The 21,208-nt window shown below is 44.1% G+C and overlaps 1 protein-coding gene across 2 annotated transcripts in view; it reads right to left on the bottom strand.

Annotated features, from left to right (window-relative positions):
• Positions 1 to 21,208, bottom strand: part of LOC143933948 (cathepsin D-like) — a 155,344-nt gene that overhangs the window by 17,743 nt on the left and 116,393 nt on the right. For both annotated transcript variants that reach the window (XM_077457145.1, XM_077457144.1), the window contains exon 6: positions 14,774 to 14,896. In XM_077457145.1, coding sequence (XP_077313271.1) covers positions 14,774 to 14,896 — 123 coding nt within the window. The remainder of the gene's footprint in view (positions 1 to 14,773; positions 14,897 to 21,208) is intronic.

Raw genomic sequence — 21,208 nt, 5'->3', positions numbered from 1 at the left:
GCAGTAACTCACTGCAATATATTGTGTTAAATGTGCAGTAACACACTGAAATATACTGCAGGAAACCTGCCCTGCCTGACAAAAAAAAATGACACTAAAGTAAAAATGAACGGTTGCATTACACTAGATATGCACTAAAGTAAAAAGGAATGGTCGCACTACACTTCACACTGCACTATCACTAGACTCACACTAAACTGATACTAAAGTAAAACTAAATGGTCACACTAAACTCACACTGCACTGTGGTGTCAATACAGGGGGGTGCAGACCACATCCGGGTGACACCCGTCCTCATTCTTCTCACCCCCTTCCCTTCTCTCTCTTCCATCTCTTACTTTCCTTTTCTCCCTCCCCCAACTGCATTTCCCCCTTTCTTTCCTTTCCCTCTTCCCTTTTTCTCTCTCTCCCCTCTTCCCCTGTCTTCCTCCCTTTCACCCTTATGTCTCCCCTCTTTCGCCCCCTCCACCCTTTCTGTTCCCTCAATTTTCTTCTCCCCCCTCTCTTTCTCCAATCTATTTCTCTTTATCCCCAACAGTTTCTCCCCTTTTCTTCTGTCCCTCTTATTCCCTCTCATCCTCCTTTGCCCCCCCCCTTTTTCTCTCTCCATGTCCTTCCTCTTTATCTTTCTCCTCCTCCTTATGCTCTCTCCCCTTTTGCTCTCTCTCTCCCCCCCCCCCTTTATCCTTTCTCCTCCTTTCTCTTGCTCTCCCCTCATACTTCCTCTCTCTCTCTCCCTTCATACTCCCTCTCCTCTCTGTTTTCTCTCTCCTCTCTTTCTACCCTCCATCTTCCTCCTTATCTTTTTTCTCCTCCTCTCACTGCTTCTCTTCTCTCACCCAGTAGCGGCTGGTGCTCCATTTTTTTTTTTTGGGGGGGGGGGAGGGGCGGCAAACAAATCACCCACAATCACCCCCCCCCCCCGGCTTGGTTGGTCAGTCAAAACCCCCCGTTCGGTCGGCCCATCAGTCAAACATTACCCCCATCACTTGGTCACTTGGCAAACCACCCAAAATCCCAGTCGCTCGCCCCTCTTCCCACCAGCCCTGCATTTATCCCACCTAGGTTGTGGGCAACTTCGGCGGCTTCCCCTTGCGTCTTCTCCTTGGCAGCTTCCCCCTGCATCTCCTCCTCGGCGACTAATATGAATGCTTCTTTTCTCAGCCAATCAGGTCCTAAGACCCACTTCATGATTGGCCGGGAGAAGAAGCAGGAAGATAATAGTGAATATTTTTTATTACACCCTTTTTAGAAGCCAATTAGAGCCTCAGGCTCTAATCATAAGCTTAAAAAAAATATCCCCATTGAAATCCATGTGTCTGGTGCCCTGCATGTAGATTAGGGGCCCGGTGCATGGATTAGGGGGGCGGCACCCCTAATGGAGTGGCCCCACTGATTTCATCTCACTTTGTCTATCTTTGCCTCCCTCTGACAACTAAGCTAAGAATATGCATGCGTCATACATACTATAGAGAACTCGGTGTAGAGTTATTCACTTTAAGGTCATCACATTGGACAAAGGGGCACTCTATACATCTGGAGGAAAAGAGATTTATACTCCAAATACGGAAAGGGCGTCTTCACAGTAATGCCGTGTACACACGGTCGAAATTCCGGCCAGAAAAAGACCGATGAGAGCTTTTCATCGGAAAATGCGACCGTGTGTAGGCTCCATCGGAATTTAGCTGTCCGAATTTCCGCCAGCCAAAAATTGATAGCATGTTCTCAATTTTCCTGACGGAAAAACTTTCTATCGGTAATTCCGATCGTGTGTATGCAATTCCGACACTCCAAAAAATCACACATGCTCAGATTCAGCTACGAGACAGAAGCTATTGGCTAATGGCTATTGAACTTCCTTTTTCTAGTTCTGTCGTACGTGTTGTACGTCACTGCGTTCTAAACTTTTCGGAATTTGGCTTGACCATGTGTAGACAGCTTGAGCGGAATTCCGTCAGAATTCTGTCGAGAAAACCATCAGAGCTTCTTCCGTCGAGAATTCCGATTGTGTGTACGCAGCATAAGAGCTGCGAAAATGTGGAATAAACTCCCTCAAGAGCTGGTTCTGGCCAACTCAGTAGATTCTTTAAAAAAGGGTTTGATTCTTTCCTAAATGCACATAATATAACTGAATACTAATACTATATAGGTAAAGTTGATCCAGGGAATATCCGATTGCCAGTTAGGGGATCAGGAAGGATTTTTTTCCCCCGCTGGAGCAAATTGGATTATGCTTTTTTTGGGTTTTTTTTATGCCTTCCTCTAGATCAACTATGGGTATAGGATAGTGTAAATGGCATTAGGGCATTAGGCAATAATGAGGCAAGCCGCTCTGCGGCTTCCACCTTCTCCCTTCTCTGCATAGATACAAAACTATAAAAATAATTTATTCTGCATTAGTGTGTTGTTACTGCGATCAACTGTATTAGCCATAAATGCTCTTGTGGGCCAGTGACTAGGCCACTAGGATTAAAGAGAAAGTAAACCCTGATGAGTTTACTTCTTCTTTGTCTCCCTGCAAAGGTAAAGCATAATGGGATACTATCGCATAGTGCGCCTGTGCGCCGCTGTCTATGGCCATAGACATCGGTGACTGTCTTTAAGTAAATATATCCTAAACCGTGCATGTTTAGGAGATATTTCTTGGACCTTAATCTAGGCTTACCTGTAGGTCAAAGTGGTTTGTAAGGGTTTACAACCACTTTAACCACTTCAATACAGGGCACTTAAACACCTTCCTGCCCAGACCAATTTTCAGCTTTCAGCGCTGTCGCACTTTGAGTGACAATTGCGCGGTCATGCTACACTGTACCCAAATGAAATTTTTATCATTTTTTTCCCACAAATAGAGCTTTCTTTTGGTGGTATTTGATCACCTCTGCAGTTTTAATTTTTTGCTAAACAAATAAAAAAATACCAAAAATTTTGAAAAAAAAATGTTTTTTTTGTTTCAGTTTCAAAACTTTGTAAATAAGTAAGTTTTCTCCTTCACTGATGGGCACTGATGGGGTTACACTGATGGGCAATGATAAGGCGGCACTGATGGGCACCGATGAGGTGGCACCAATGAAATGGCACTGATGAGGTGGCATTGATGGACACTGATATGTGCCACTGATAGGCGGCATTGATGGGTGGCACTGATGGGCACTGATAGGTGGCACAAATTGGCACTGGTAGCTGGCACGGATTGGCATGGATGGGCGGCACGGATGGGCATGGATAGACGGCACAGGTGGGCATGGGTAGGCGGCACAGATGGGCATGGGTAGGCGGCACAGATGGGCACTAATAGGTGGCACGGATGGGCACTGATAGGCAGCACAGATGGGAACTGATAGGCAGCATTGTATTATAATATACTGTACTAATGGATGCCAATCAGTGCCAAACAATGCATGTCAATCAGTGATGCCCATTGTGGGCACTGATTGGCATCCATTATGGGCACTGATTGGCATCCATTGTGGCACTGACTGGAATCCCTGGTAGTCTAGGGTGGCATACCTTGTCCTGGGCATCCCTGGTGGTCTGGTGGCTTCCCTGGTGGTCCAGTGTGGGCATCCTCCGGGAGCTGCACGGATAATCGATCAGCACAGACCCCCCCTGTCAGAGGAGCAGCCGATCGGCTCTCCTCTACTCACGTCTGACACTCACGTCCGATCACCGGCTCTTCCTATATACACTGTAATCAGCCATGATTGGACACAGCTCATCACGTGGTAAAGAGTCTCCGTCGGAGACTCTTTACCGAGATCGTAGTTGCAGGGTGTCAGACTGACACCCCGCAACAACGATCGCCGCGATGCACGCCCCCGGGGGTGCGCAGCGGCTCAAAATCCTGATCACGTCATATGACGTACGTTCAGGATTCTGAAACCACTTTGCCGCCGTCATTTTGTTATAGGGCGGGCGGCAAGTGGTTAATGTCTTGCAGGACAATTTCATGGGTCAGATGGTAGACAACTAGAAATAAAGCATTACTAGATCTACTGATTACCAACAATGAAGACCTGATCACGGATGTGGAAATACGGGGCAATTTAGGAAAATCACAGGTCAATTGGCTTCAGGATAAATCACACAAATAGGAAACATAGGGGGAATACAAAGACACTGAATTTCAAAAGAGACAACTTCCCTAAACTACAAACCTCGCTAGAAGGCATAAATTGGGATAAAATCTTAGGAACAAAGAACACGGAGGAGAGATGGGTTCCCTTTAAGAGCATATTAAAAAAGGGCATTAGCTTGTGCACCCCATTGGGTAATACATTTAAAAGAGTGAACAAAAGTCCTGAATGGCTTAACTCCAATGTAACAATGCATATAAAAGCAAAGGAGAAGGCCTTCAAAAAATACAAGGTTGAGGGATCATCATCAGCATTTAGACTTGGGCAGCTAAGATAGAACACAAAAGACACATAGCAGTGGAAAGCAAAAAAAAAAGTGAAGAAATTCTTTAAGTATGTAAACAGTAAAAAAGGGAGCACAGACCATATTGGCCCCATAAAGAATGACGGACATCTGGTTAAAAAGGATGGGGAGATGGCAAATGTATTGAATTTATTCTTCTCAGTCTTCATGAGGGAATCGGGGGGCTTTAGTAACCAAAATTGCAATGATTATCCTCATGAAATGTCATAGAAAGCACCCTCATGGCTACCAGAGGACAGAATTAGAATTAAACTTGGGAAGCTTTACATTAATAAATCGCCGGGACCGGATGGCTTGCACTCGAGGGTACTTAGGGTCAAGTAATTCAATGTCAAGTAATGTCAAGTAATCGCCAGACCATTGTTTCTAATTTTTACTGACAGTCTACTGACTGGAATGGTACCAGCGGATTGGAGAAAAGCCAATGTAGCACCAATATTTAAAAAGGGCCCGAAATGCATCCCTGGGAATTAGACCAGTTAGCCTAACATTAACCACTTCAGCTCCGGACCAATAAACACCTTAAGGACCAGAGGTCTTTTTCCAATTTCGCACTGCGCTGCTTTAACTGGTAATTGCGCGGTCATGCAATATTGCACCCAAACGAAATTTGTGTCCTTTTCTTCCCACAAATAGAGCTTTCTTTTGATGGTATTTGATTGCCTCTGCGTTTATTTTTTTTGCGATATAAATGGAAAAAGAGCGAAAATTTGGAAAAAAAAAGATATTTTCTTCTTTTTGTTATAAGAAAAATCAAATAAACTACATTTTAGTCATACATTGAGGGCAAAATTTATTCAGCCACATGTCTTTAGTAAAAAAAATGTCAATAAGCGTATATTTTTTGGTTTGCGCAAAAGTTATAGCGTCTACAAACTAGAGTACATTTTCTGGAATTTACACAGCTTTTAATTTATGACTGCCTATCTCATTTCTTGAGGTGCTAAAATGGCAGGGCAGTACAAACCCCCCCAAATGACCCCATTTTGGAAAGTAGACACCCCAAGCTATTTGCTGAGGGCCATGTTGAGACCATTGAATATTTTTTTTTTTGTCCCAAGGGATTGAATAATGACAAAAAATAAAAATAAAATTTTTTTTTTACAAAAAGTTGTCACTAAATGATATATTGCTCACACATGCCATGGTTATATGTGGAATTGCACCCCAAAATATATTCCGCTACTTCTCCCGAGTATGGGGATACCACATGTGTGGGACTTTTTGGGAGTCTAGTCGTGCACGGCACCCCGAAAACCAATCACCACCTTCAGGATTTCTAAGGGTGCAAATTTTTGATTTAACTCCTCACTACCTATCACAGTTTCGAAGGCCATAAAATGCCAAAATAGCACAAAACCCCCCAAAATGACCCCATTTTGGAAAGTAGACACCCCAAGCTATTTACTGAGAGGCATGTTGAGTCCATGGAATATTTTATATTTTGCCAAAAGTTGCGGGAATATTACAAACTTTTTTTTTTTTGCACAAAGTTGTCACTAAATGATATATTGCTCACACATGCTATGGGCAGAAGTCAAATTACACCCCAAAATAAATTCTGCTGCTTCTCCCGAGTACGGGGATACCACATGTGGGGGACTTTTTGGGAGCCTAGCCACGTACGGGACCCCGAAAACCAAGCACTGCCTTCCGGATTTAAATATAAAATGCTACCAAAAAAACTGTTAGCGATCGCAGGGATCAGGCCTGACTCTGCGATCGCTGCAGTTATGTGTTTAGTGTTTTGTAAGTGACAGTGATCGATCGATACTGCACTTGGGTGGGCTGGGCAGAGGGGCAAAACGCAGGTGCTAGCAGGTATCTGGGCTGATCCCGCTAACAATGCGTTTTTTTGGAACCCTGAACTGCTGGGGACGCTATTATAGATCTGATCAGATCAGATATTGATCTGTTCAGATTCTATATCACTACGGGAGGTTATGCTTTGCGGGTGGGTGTTAGCGGTACTGGCACTAACCAAGCGCTGCCTGGGGCGACGCAGACCCTGACCCTAAAACCTAATTGATATCACCCGCCGGGTGATCAGGGGGTTAAACCTTTATTGGGTAATAAATGGTGGGTGCCCTGATGCTATAAAAAACAAACTAACCAGAGTCACCCGTAACACTTATATGGTGATCAGTGGTGAAAGGGTTAACTAGGGGCAATCAGGGGGTTCAAATTTTTATTAGGTAGTATATGGGGGTCCCTGGCGCTATATAAAAACCTGACGGGGAACCTAAATAACTAACTGGCTAACCAGCGTCACCAGTGACACTTATACTGTGATCGCTGGTGAAAGGGTTAACTAGGGGCAATCAGGGGGTTAAAACCATTATTGGGTAGTATATCGGGGTACCTAGCGCTATAAAAACCTGGCGGTGAACCCAAAAAAATAACTAGCTACCTAGCGACAGTAGCGACACTGATGCAGCGATCAGAAAAATTATCGCTTAGTGACACTGGCAAAAGGGGGTGAAAGGGTTAACTAGGGGCAATCAGGATGTTAAAACCATTATTGGGTAGTATATCGGGGTACCCAGCGATATAAAAACCTGGCGTGAACCTAAAAAAATAACTAGCTACCTAGCGACAGTAGCGACACTGATGCAGCGATCAGAAAAATGATCGCTTAGTGACACTGGCAAAAGGGGGTGAAAGGGTTAACTAGGGGCAATCAGGATGTTAAAACCATTATTGGGTAGTATATCGGGGTACCTAGCGCTATAAAAACCTGGCGGTGAACCTAAAAAAATAACTAGCTACCTAGCGACAGTAGCGACACTGATGCAGCGATCAGAAAAATGATCGCTTAGTGACACTGGCAAAAGGGGGTGAAAGGGTTAACTAGGGGCAATCAGGATGTTAAAACCATTATTGGGTAGTATATCAGGGTACCTAGCGCTATAAAAACCTGGCGGTGAACCTAAAAAAATAACTAGCTACCTAGCGACAGTAGCGACACTGATGCAGCGATCAGAAAAATGATCGCTTAGTGACACTGGCAAAAGGGGGTGAAAGGGTTAACTAGGGGCAATCAGGATGTTAAAACCATTATTGGGTAGTATATCGGGGTACCTAGCGATATAAAAACCTGGTGGTGAACCTAAAAAAATAACTAGCTACCTAGCGACAGTAGCAACACTAATGCAGCGATCAGAAAAATTATCGCTTAGTGACAGTGGCAAAAGGGGGTGAAAGGGTTAACTAGGGGCAATCAGGATGTTAAAACCATTATTGGGTAGTATATCGGGGTACCTAGCGCTATAAAAACCTGGCGGTGAACCTAAAAAAATAACTAGCTACCTAGCGACACTAGCGACACTACTGCAGCGATCAGAAAAATGATCGCTTAGTGACACTGGCAAAAGGGGGTGAAAGGGTTAACTCTAGGGTTCAATCAGGGGGTTAAATCTTTATTGGGGGTGATAGGGGGCTACCCTGGACCTAACACTAACTGCCCTGACAGTTTTTACTTTTACAACTGACACTGAATGCATTGATCAGTAAAGAAATGATCAATGCAATCAGTGACACTGTGACTGGGGGGGGGATCAGGGGGCGATCGGGGGGGGGGATCGGGGGGGGGGTTTGTGTACCTGTGTGTACCTACATGTCAGTGTAGTGTTGGTGCACACTTACTATTAGTCTTCTCCTCGTAGTCCGGTCAAAAAGACCGCCCCGAGGAGAATGACATCACTTCCTCCTTCCTGTGTAAACAATACACAGTGGGAGGAAGTTCGTCATTGGCCAGGAGCGATCCAGAGGGGGTGGCCGAAAACCAACGGCCATCCCCTCATCACGGATCGCTGCTGGAGGAAAACGGACCGCCGTATCCAGCGGGAGGGGGTCCGATCGGACCCCCCACCCGCTGGAAGGCAGGCACGTAGATCTACGTGATTGTGCCTGCCTGTGCCATTCTGATCACGTATAATGGCAATACGGCGGTCCTTAAGTGGTTAATAGTATGCAAGTTCTTGGAGGGGGTGATAAGGTACTATATACACAAATTTTAGTAATGAAAATGGTATTATTAGCAGTAATCAGCATGGATTTGTGAAGAATCGTTCTTGCCAAACCAATCTATTAACCTTCTATGAGTAAGTGAGTTGCCATCTAGATAAAGGCAGGCCCATAGACGTGGTGTATCTAGATTTTGCAAAAGCATTTGACACAGTTCCCCATAAACATTCACTGTACAAAATAAGCTCCGTTGGCTTGGACCATAGGGTGAGTACATGGATTGAAACCTGGCTACAAGGGCGAGTTCAGAAGGTGGTGATAATTTGGGAATACTAGAAATTGTCAGGAATGGGTAGTGGGATCCCCCAAGGTTCTGTGCTGTGACCAATCCTATTTAATTTATTCATAAATGACCTGGAGAATGGGGTAAACAGCAAAATCTCTGTATTTGCGGATGATACTAAACTAAGCAGGGCAATGACTTCTCGGCAGGATGTGTAAACCTTGCAAGAAGATCTGAACGAATTAATGGGGTGGGCAACTACATGACAAATTAGGTTTAATGTAGAAAAATGTAAAATAATGCATTTGGGTGGAAAAAATATAAATCTATACACTAGGGGGAGAACCTCTGGGGGAATCTAGGATGAAAAAGGACCTGGGGGTCCTTGTAGATGATAGGCTCAGCAAAGGCATGCAATGCCAAGCTGCTGCTAACAAAGAAAACAGAATATTGGCATGCATTAAAAAAGGAATTAACTCCAGAGATAAAGCGTCAATTCGCTCACTCTACAAGACTCTGGTCTGGCCGCACCTAGAGTATGCTGTCCAGTTCTGGGCACCAATGGAGCAAGTACAAATAAGGGCAACAAAGATAATAAAGGGTCTGGAGGATATTACTTATGAAGAAAGGTTGCAAGCACTGAACTTATTCTCTCTGGAGAAGAGACGCTTGAGAGGGGATATGATTTTGATTTACAAATACCGTACTGGTGACCCCACAATAGGGATAACATTTTTTGCAGAAGGGAGTTTAACAAGACATATGGCCACTCATTAAAATTAGAAGAGAAGAGGTTTAGCCATAAACTACATAGAGGGTTCGTTACTGTGAGAGCGGCCAGCATGTGGAATATAGCAGGGGTAGACCAGAAAGGTGAGAAGTGAAAAGGAGAAGAATTGCATCCCTTTTGTCTGGCTTTCAGGTACTCTTGCCAATGGGCTGAGTGGTGGGAATTAATTAAATGCCTTGTCAAGGATGTGGTACCCAAAAGGCAGTTGTTTTTGCAACACGATCTGCTTGAGGCAAAGTTTGCAAATTGCAACAGTGCAATCACCTTCACAAGTGCCAAAAAGAACCAGACAGCTGAGCTGTGGGAAGTGGCTCCACAATTTGGTTGAATAGGGCGGCTGCTTCCTACTCTATACTATAATATACTGCATGCACTGACATAAACTGCATTAAACACGTAATAACGCATTGCAATATAATGTGTTAAACGTGCACCAATGCACTGAAATGTACTGCATCAAAAGTGCAGCAATGCACTGCAATATACTGCAGTAAACATACACTAACGCACTGAAATATACTGCGTTAAACATGCACTAACATCCTGCAATATACTGAGTTAAATGTGCACCAATGCACTGAAATATACAGCGTTAAATGTGCACTAACGCACTGCAATAAACTTCTGTAAACGTGTACCAACGCACTGAAATATACTGTGTTAAAGTGGTTGTAAACTCATAAAATAAAAAACTGCAAGACAAAGGCATAATGAGTTAGTATGCATCGCATACTAGCCCATTATGAAATACTTACCTTAGATTGAAGCTGTTACAGCAGTCCCCGCACACTGATGTGACTGGCGACATGTCTCCCGGAGTTATTTACGGGTTTTGCGGGCTCCAGCACTGTGATTGGCCACAGCCGTGTTAACGTCACTCCTGCGCATATGCATGGGAGCCGTCGGTCACATAGTTATATAGTTACATAGTAGGTGAGGTTGAAAAAACACACAAATCCTTCAAGTCCAACCTATTTGTGTGATTATATGTCAGTATTACATTGTATATCCCTGTATGTTGCAGTCGTTCAGGTGCTTATCTTTTTTTAAACTATCGATGCTCCCCGCTGAGACCACCGCCTGTTTCAGGGAATTCCACATCCTTGCCGCTCTTACAATAAAGAATCCTCTAGGTAGTTAAAACACTTTTCTTCTAAATTTAATGAGTGGCCATGTGTCTATTAAACTCCCTTCCCGCTAAAAAGTTTTATCCCTATTGTGGGGTCACCAGTATGGTATTTATTAATTGAAATCATATCCCCTCTCAAGTGTCTCTTCTCCAGAGAGAATAAGTTCAATGCCCGCAACCTTTCCTCATATCTAATATTCTCCTTTATTAGTTTAGTTGCCCTTCTTTGTATTCGCTCCTTTTCCAGTACATCCTTCCTGAGGACTGGTGCCCAGAACTGGACAGCATACTCTAGGTGCGGCCGGACCAGAGTCTTGTAGAGCGGGAGAATTATCATTTTATCTCTGGAGTTAATCCCCTTTTTATTGCATGCCAATATTCTGTTTGCTTTGTTAGCAGCAGCTTGGCATTGCATGCCATTGCTGAGCCTATCATCTACTAGATCCCCCAGGTTCTTTTCCATCCTAGATTCCCCCAGAGGTTGCCCCCCCAGTGTATAGATTGCATTCATATTTTTGCCACCAAAATACATTATGTGCTTGTTGTTTACAGTTAACAATAATGGCGCGTACACACGGGCGGACTGTATGGCGTACTTAGTCCGTCTAAACACATTTCAGCGGACAGTCCGCTCGTGTGTGGGCTTCAGCGGACTTTTTCAGCGTGCAGTCTGGCGTACTAAGTATTTCGGATTTTTCGAAATTCTGTCCGTCGTACTTTGGACAATCCGCTCGTCAGTAGGCTAGTTCGACGGACTAAGAATGGCGCATGCCCAGAAAGGATTTACACGGCGGAAGGGTGCTTTGCTGTGTATTGGACTTCCTATTTCTAGTCCCGTCGTACGTGCTGTACACGTCATCGCGCAAGCTTTCGACGGACTGTTTGGGTATCCGTGTGTGGTCAAGTCCGTTCAGTCGAAAGTATGACGGACTGTCCGTCGGATTGTATGACGGACTAAGTACGCCATACAGTCCGCTCGTGTGTACGCGGCATAAGGCTTCATGTACCCAGGACATTTTAAAAGCTTTCCTGAACGCTGAAACTTTATAGCTAGTAATAGAGATATAAAAACGTCAATTCTGCCACTTTACATGCTGCATGTTTGTGCGTTTTTCCAGCATTCGTGAGCGTTTGCAATAGATAACACATTTTACACATCAGTGGATCCCCCAAATGTCTTCAATGCAGGAAAAAGCTCTAGTTGGGGCCTCTATGAACTGGACCATAAAATGGTCTTGTAATAGGTTTATAAATGTTTGCCCTTTAAATATTCCTGGAGTGACATTACTCCAGTCAATCTCCAGGTAGTTAAAAAACCTCATTATTATCACTGTCCCAGCCCTTTCCCTCTATTTGCAAGGAGCTGAGTCTCCACCTCCTCATTAACATTGGGTGGCCTGTAACAAGCTCCAATAATTAACTTTGCATTACACCCGCCCATATGCAATTCCACCCATACTTGCCATGCTTCAGCCTTATCACACTCTCCATCAGCTAGATCCTCTTTCACACTCTCTTTGGGATCACTTCTCACAAAGAGACATATGGCACCACCTTTCCGTTTTACCCTCTCAATCCGAAAGAGAGCGTAGCCACAAATATTAATAGCCCAGTCATGTTAAGAGTGAAACCAAGATTTACCAATACCAAGTAAATCATAGTTTTCTTTGTGCACCAAAACTTCCAAATCATCTATTTTGCTTGGCAGACTTCTGCCATTGGTGAACAAATACTTTATTACATTGTCACATTTTGCACACCTATTTTGCATATTTTTTATTTTAGTACAAATAGTACAATTTCCAATGGTTGTTTGTAACATGGGGACCTTCTTATCACCTGCCATAGCCCCCCCCCCCCCCCCCCCATTCTCCATTCCACCCACCAATAGGGACTGTCCCCTGTCTGACTTGTATGCTCCATTATAATCTAATTCACCCTTCCCCTCAATCCTAGTTAGGAGGCCCCTAACACTGAATATCCTACCTGCTCCCAGGACAGGGGCAGAGACGACACCTCACGGTGTTGTCTGTGGCTCCCTCCAGCAGTGGTTAATCAGTGACATTGGGGAACTCTATGAGTGGAGTTCCCCTATGTCCTGGAAGCTTTGTTACATACCTTAAAGGCACAGTGACAGCAGTGGTATGAGACTTCTGTCTGGGACCATTTACAGGTGTCCAAACACCAGCAGGTGCTTGTGGAAGGGATAGCCACCTGTAGAAAGTTTCACCATGTATATTGGGAACTATGGACACCATATTCAGATGGACATGGTGGTGGTGGCCCATCCCAATTCTGGTGACATTCATTATTATGTAGTTAGGCAGGTCCTGGGTACAGAGGAGTGGAGAGAGTACCCGGACCCTAAACACTGTATATATTTTGCCCTGCAATTTTTTTTTATTCTATTGTTTTATCAGCATGCGATCTCATTACTCTGTATTGTGTATGTGATTTGTTCCTATTGAGGTACGGCCTCAATAGGAACAAATCACATACACAATATGCAGGTACAAGTCACGGAGGTGTGCCCAACAGCAGCAAGCAGCAGGATGCAGCCTTATCATGGACTGTGCGGGGAAGATAGCAGAGTGTTAGGCCGCGTACACACGGGCGGACTGTTCGTCCAACTTTGTCCGCTGAACAGTGTTTCAGCGGACAGTCCGCTCGTGTGTGGGCTTCAGCGGACAGTTTCAGCGGACAGTCTGACGAACAAAGTTTTTCGGAATTTCCGTAAGACTGTCCGCTGAAACTTGGTTTGAGCGAACAGTCCGCTCGTGTGTAGGCTTGTTCGGCAAACTAAGTCTCGCGCATGCTCAGAAAGAATTTACACGGCGAAGGTTGCATTGCAGTGTATCGGACCCCGAATTTCTCGTCCCGTCGTACGTGCCGTTCACGTCATCGCACAAGTTTTCAGCGGACTGTTCGTTCGTCGTGTGTGGTCAAGTCCGCTCATGCTAATTTTGAGCGGACTGTTTGTCAAACTGTTTGACGAACAAAGTTGGGCGAACAGTCCGCCCGTGTGTACGCGCCCTTAGGAAGCTGTCGGAAAGTAGGGAAACCAGCGGCCATAGCTGTGCCCTAGGCGGCAGAGCAGCCTAGATGTCTGCCTAGTGGTAGCCCTTGCCTGGTTGTATACATGTGGCACATTGTGCACTGCACAAAACCTTCTGCCTTGCTAGCACTCATAATCCCAGTTACACTATTAATATTACTAATATGAAATTACATACAGGTTAGAAGACTCCTGTTATAACTCACCACTTAGTCAAATATCCCACTTGGTCAAAGTTCCAGCAAGCAAAAGGGTGAGCAAGCTCAGAGTCAGTTTCTACAGAAAGTGATACAGTACCTGCAGCACCTGTGACTAATTAACCTCTCCCTTTAATTAGCAGACTGAGGCTAGGTTCACACCGTAGCGATGCGGGAACGCCGCGAATCCGCAGCGTTTTCCCGCATCGTATGCCTCCCGCCGGCAGTTCACACTGCCCTATATGGACTGCTGGGAGTGTCAATGAAATCTTAATGACACCCCCAGATCCGTCCGCATATCGCAGTGCGATCTGCACACTCGGACAGGAATCAGATCGCATGGTGTGAACACCCATGCGATCCGATTCTGCTGCGGACCAAAAAAAGGGTCCCGTGCGAGTTTGCGGCAGGTGCGATGCGAATTCAGCCATACTATCTGTATGGCTGAACTCACATTGCTACAGAGATTGGATGTGATTTGCCATGCAGTGCGGTGCGAATAACATCCGGATCTCCCACCCGCAGCAGTGTGAACCCAGCCTGAAGGAAGGAAAGGAAAAAATGCTATTTAAAAGGTGACAGAAAAAAAGATGCTAGCAAAGATCCCAAAGACAAAACTAAAACACTTATTTTATTTAGGCCATGTGACCTGTAAGTAATCATGTGATTATCTTGGGTCTTTCAACCAAAATAACCGATGAATGGATTACGCAAATCAACTGTTCACAAAAGGTAAGGAGTAACTGTTAACTGGCATCTCTGCACATTTCCCAGTGGTGCAGACACTTTCCTGGGGTTCCCAGAGTAGCAAGAGCAACGAATGGCAGCTATGTTCCACTACCTTTTATTTTTTACATTTTCCACAAAAAGGACGGTAATGCATAAAGGATTATGGAATAATCAGTGGAATACTTACTCGTCGGTCTTGATTTGCCAGTAAGCCATACGAGTTACATTTAAATAGTGAAAATCTCCCTTGAAGTACTTAGGGTCCATGCCTCCCAAGAGAAGTTCTCCTCCAACTGCTGCAGCAGGATCTCTTTAAGTATAACACATGAAATACATATAGAAATTAGATTATTTAGTGGTGGCATTCTGTCAATGAAGGCTTCAGGGATAATCTAAAAGAGCATATATGGAAACTGGTAGGCTACTATTAATCCACTGGTAATTTTATTCCAAGACTTCCTTATCTTGATATGTATTATTAACTTCATGTTTTAGTTTCCATAAACACCTAGTGACTTTAAAGATTTGTAAAATCCCTGTCCCTGTAGTTTTTAGGACTGACTAACTACTCTGCAAATTTTCCTCTTCAATGTGTCTGTCCATACTGTAAATATAAGAGGTCAGCTGGTAGGGATGGGTGAAAGATGCTCTGGCCGAACTTTGGTTGTTCGGATGTTCTGCGAACACTGAACAATATGCGGTGTTTGGGGAAAATTTGGAACACCGTTAAAGTCTATGGGACATTAACATGAAGAACCCAAAGTATTCATTTTAAAGGCTTATATGTAAGTTATTGTCATAAAAAGTGTTTGGGGACCCAGGTCCTGCCCCAGGGGACATTTAACCACTTCAGCCCCGGACCAATTAACAGCCTAAGGACCAGAGGTCTTTTTACAATTTCGCACTGCACTGTTTTAACTGGTAATTGCGCGGTCATGCAATGTTGTACCCAAACAAAATTTGTGTCCTTTTCTTCCCACAAATAGAGCTTTCTTTTGGTGGTATTTGATTGCCTCTGCGATTTTTATTTTTTGCGATATAAATGGAAAAAGACCGAAAATTTTTAGAAAAAAATATATTTTCTACTTTTTGTTATAAGAAAAATCGAATAAACTCAATTTTAGTCATACATTTAGAGCAAAATGTATTCAGCCACATGTCTTTAGTAAAAAAAATGTCAATAAGCGTATATTTTTTGGTTTGCACAAAAGTTATAGCGTCTACAAACTAGAGTACATTTTCTGGAATTTACACAGCTTTTAATTTATGACTGCCTATCTCATTTCTTGAGGTGCTAAAATGGCAGGGCAGTACAACCCCCCCCCCCCCAAATGACCCCATTTTGGAAAGTAGACACCCCAAGGAAATTTCTGAGAGGCATGCTGAGCCCATTGAATATTTTTTTTTTGTCCCAAGTGATTGAATAATGACAAAAAAAAAAAAAGTTTACAAAAAGTTGTCACTAAATGATATATTGCTCACACATGCCATAGTTATATGTGGAATTGCACCCCAAAATATATTCTGCTGCTTCTCCTGAGTACGGGGATACCACATATGTGGGACTTTTTGGGAGTCTAGCCGCGTACGGCACCCCGAAATCCAATCACTGCCTTCAGGATTTCTAAGGGTGCAAATGTTTGATTTCACTCCTCACTACCTATCACAGTTTCGAAGACCATAAAATTCCAAAATAGCACAAAACCCCCCCAAATGACCCCATTTTGGAAAGTAGACACCCCAAGCTATTTACTAAGAGGCATGTTGAGTCCATGAAATATTTTATATTTTGCCACAAGTTGCAGGAATATTACAATTTTTTTTTTTTTTTTTGCACAAAGTTGTCACTAAATGATATATTGCTCACACATGCTATGGGTATAAGTCAAATTACACCCCAAAATAAATTCTGCTGCTTCTCCCGAGTACGGGGATACCACATGTGGGGGACTTTTTGGGAGCCTAGCCACGTACTGGACCCCGAAAACCAAGCACTGCCTTCCGGATTTAAATATAAAACGCTACCAAAAAAAACTGTTAGCGATAGCAGGGATCAGGCCTGACTCTGCGAACGCTGCAGTTATGTGTTTAGTGTTTTGTAAGTGACAGTGATCGATCGATACTGCACTTGGGTGGGCTGGGCGGAGGGGCAAAACGCAGGTGCTCGCAGGTATCTGGGCTGATCCCGCTAACAATGTGTTTTTTTGGAACCCTAAACTGCTGGGAGCGCTAGTATAGATCTGATCAGATCAGATATTGATCTGTTCAGATTCTATACCACTACGGGAGGTGTATGCTTTGCGCGTGGGTGTTAGCAGTACTGGCACTAACCTAGCGCTGCCTGGGGCGACGCAGACCCTGACCCTAAAACCTAATTGATATCACCCGCCGGGTGATCAGGGGGTTAAACCTTTATTGGGTAATAAATGGTGGGTGCCCTGATGCTATAAAAAGAAAACTAACTAACCAGAGTCACCCGTAACACTTATACGGTGATCACTGGTGAAAGGGTTAACTAGGGGCAATCAGGGGGTTCAAATTTTTATTAGGTAGTATATGGGGGTCCCTGGCGCTATATAAAAACCTGACGGGGAACCTAAATAACGAACTGGCTAACCAGCGTCACCAGTGACACTTATACGGTGATCGCTGGTGAAAGGGTTAACTAGGGGCAATCAGGGGGTTAAAACCATTATTGGGTAGTATATGGGGGTACCTAGCGCTATAAAAAACCTGACGGTGAAGCCTAAAAAAATAACTAGCTACCTAGTGACACTAATGCAGCGATCAGAAAAATGATCGCTTAGTGACACTGGCAAAAGGGGGTGAAAGGGTTAACTAGGGGCAATCAGGGGGTTAAAACCATTATTGGGTAGTATATGGGGGTACCTAGCGCTATAAAAACCTGGCGGTGAACCTAAAAAATTAACTAGCTACCTAGCGACACTAATGCAGCGATCAGAAAAATGAGCGCTTAGTGACACTGGCAAAAGGGGGTGAAAGGGTTAATTAGGGGCAATCAGGGGGTTAAAACCATTATTGGGTAGTACATCGGGGTACCTAGTGCTATAAAAACCTGGCGGTGAACCTAAAAAAATAACTAGCTACCTAGCGACACTAATGCAGCGATCAGAAAAATGATCGCTTAGTGACACTGGCAAAAGGGGGTGAAAGGGTTAATTAGGGGCAATCAGGGGGTTAAAACCATTATTGGGTATTATATCGGGGTACCTAGCGCTATAAAAACCTGGCGGTGAACCTAAAAAATAACTACCTACCTAGCGACACTAGCGACACTAATGCAGCGATCCGAAAAATGATCGCTTAGTGACACTGGCAAAAGGGGGTGAAAGGGTTAACTCTAAGGGCAATCAGGGGGTTAAATCTTTATTGGGGGGTGGTGGGGGCTACCCTGGACCTAACACTAACTGCCCTGACACTTTTTACTTTTACAACTGACACTGAATGCAGTGATCAGTAAATAAATGATCACTGCAATCAGTGACACTGTGACATGGGGGGGGAGGGGGGCGATTGAGGGGGGGTTTGTGTGCATATGTGTTATTTAGTGTCAGTGTAGTGTTTGGTGCAGACTTACTGTGTCCTCTCCTCGTAGTCCGGTCAATAAGACCGCCCCGAGGAGAATGACACCACTTCCTCCCTGCCTGTGTATACAATACACAGTGGGAGGAAGCTTCTCATTCGCCAGGAGCGATCGAGAGGGGATGGCCAGAAACCAACGGCCATCCCCTCATCCCGGATCGCTCCTGAAGCGAAGCGGACCGCCGCATCCAGCGGGAGGGGGTCCGATCGGACCCCCCACCCGCTGGAAGGCAAGCACGTACATGTACGTGCTTGTGCCTGTACATGCCATTGTGATGACGTACAATGGCATGCGGCGGTCCTTAACCACTTGCCGACCAGCGCACGCCGATGTACGTCGGCAGAATGGCACGGGCAGGCAAATGGGCGTACCTGTATGTCCCTTAAAATTTGCTGCCCTGCCATCGGGAGCGCGCCGCCGTTGTAAACAGCATTTCTCCATTCTGCCTAGCAACTAGTGACGCTGATCTCTGCTCCATGTGATTGGAGCAGAGATCAGTGTTCACTAAATTAAAGCCCAACCCCCCCACAGTAACACACCCCTAGGAACACTTAACCCCTACACTGCCGCCCACTGGTTAACCCTTTCACTGCCTGTGTCATTTACACAGGAATCACTGCATTTATATAGCAGTGATTACTGTATAAATGACAATGGTCCCAAAAATGTGTCAAAAATGTCCGATGTGTCCGCCATAATGTCGCAGTCACAATAAAAATCGCTGATCGCCGCCATTACTAGTAAAAAAAAAAATAATAAAAAATTATTAATAAAAATGCCATAAAACTATCCCTATTTTGTAAACGCTATAACTTTTGCGCAAAGCAATCAATAATTGCTTATTGCGATTTTTTTTTTAACCAAAAATATGTAGAAGAATACGTATCGGCCTAAACTGAGGGAAAAAAATGTTTTTTTTATATATTTTTGGGGGATATTTATTATAACAAAAAGTAAAAAATAATGCGTTTTTTTCAAAATTGTCGCTCTATTTTTGTTTATAGCGCAAAAAATAAAAACCGCAGGGGTGATCAAATACCACCAAAAGAAAGCTCTATTTGTGGGAAAAAAGGACGTCAATTTTGTTTGGGAGCCACGTCGCACGACCGTGCAATTGTCAGTTAAAGCGACGCAGTGCCGAATCGCAAAAAGTGGTCTGGTCTTTGACCAGCAAAATGGTCCGGTCTGTAAGTGGTTAAGTGGTTAACATTTGACATTTAAAAAAAAAATAAAAGTTTTATTCGGGAGCAGTGATTTAATAATGCTTAAAGTGAAATATTCCTTAAAATTTCGTACCTGGGGGTGTTTATAGAATGCCTGTAAAGTGGCACATTTTTTCCTACGTTTAGAACAGCCCCTGCACAAAATGACATTTCTAAAGGAAAAAAGTAATTTAAAAGTACTAATGGCTATAATGAATTGTCGGTCCCGGCAATACAGATAAAAGTCATTGAAAAAAATGGCATGGGATCCCCCACAGTCCATTACAAGGCCCATTGGGTCTGATATGAATATTAAGGGGAACCTAAACCAAAATTAAAAAAAAAAATGTGTGGGGGTCCCCCCAAATTCCATACCAGGCTCTTCAGGTCTGGTCTGGATATTAATGGGAACCCTGCACCATTTCTTTTTTTTTAAATAGCGTGGGGTTCCCCCCCAAAAATCCATACCAGACCCTTATCCGAGCATGCAACCTGGCAGGCTGCAGGAAAAGAGGGGGGAGAGAGAGCGCCCCCCCCCCTCCTGAACCGTACCAGGCCAAATGCCCTCAACATGGTGAGGGTGCTTTGGGGTAGTTCCCCAAAGCACTTTGTCCCCAGGTTGATGGGGACAAGGGCCTCATTCCCACAACCCTTGCCCAGTGGTTGTGGGGGTCTGCGGGCAGGGGGGTTATTGGAATCTGGAAGCCCAGATCCCGGTCCCCCTCCTGTGTGAAATGGTAACAGGTACATTGTACCATTTCACAAAAAAAAGTCAAAATTAAAAAAAAACACAATACACACTTTGGGACAAGTCCTTTATTTAAAAAAAATAAAAATAAAAATGTCCCACAGCAGCATGTGCCCAGAGCCGATGCAATGCCGCACACCTGCGATTGCTCTTGCCAGAGCGGGAAGCGGGATCTGTGTGTGTAAACACACAAATCCCAGTTCTTTCAGGGGGGTAGAGACAGATCATGTGTTCATACTAAGTAGACAGTTCCATCCCCCTAGAGTTAGAACACACATGAAGAAACACAGTCAACCCCTTGATCCTCCCCTAGTATTGACCCCTTCCCTGCCAGTGACATTTACACAGTAATCCGTGCATTTTTATAGCACTGATCGCTGTATAAATGTCAATGGTCCCAAGAATGTGACAAAAGTGTCTGATCTGTCCGCCATAATGTCGCAGCCCCGATAAAAATTGCTGATCACCATCATTCCTTGTAAAAAAAAAAAAATAATAATAAAAATGCCATAAATCTTTCCCCTATTTTGTATACGCTATAACTTTTGCGTAAACCAATCAATACACGCTTATTGCGATTATTATTGCCAAAAATATGTAGACGAATACATATCGGCCTAAACTGATGAAAAAATTTGCTTTTTAAAAAAAAAAATTGTGGATATTTATTATTGCAAAAAGTACAAAATAGTGTTTTTTTCTTGTTTATAACACAAAAAGCTAACGTTATAGCGGCGCATTGCCGTATCGCAAAAAAAATCTGTTTTCGTTTAAACATTATGAACCACAGATGGTTCAAATCTCAGCCGGTTCATCTCGACTGAGATTCAAATCATGTATGGGCAGGCTGAATGTACCAAGTTGATTGATTGATCGATCAACTTGGGTACAATCAGCCTTCTGGATTTACTTGAGATTATCGCTAGCAGTCACTGTCTTCTCCCGGCGGGGATTGCTTACCCTGCCACCAATCCCCCCTGCTGGGAGAACACAATGATTCGGCAGGAGGGATTCCCCTGTCAGCACTGTCTGTGTTGAAGGGGGTATTGCGCAAATTTCTTTCCTGCA

The sequence above is a fragment of the Lithobates pipiens genome, unplaced genomic scaffold (assembly GCF_037356315.1).
Source record: "Lithobates pipiens isolate NorthernLeopardFrog02 unplaced genomic scaffold, aLitPip1_a1.2 Scaffold_27, whole genome shotgun sequence".
Classification (NCBI taxonomy): domain Eukaryota; kingdom Metazoa; phylum Chordata; class Amphibia; order Anura; family Ranidae; genus Lithobates; species Lithobates pipiens.
Note: the sequence above shows the minus strand (reverse complement) of the source record. Positions and strands in the feature narration are given on the sequence as shown.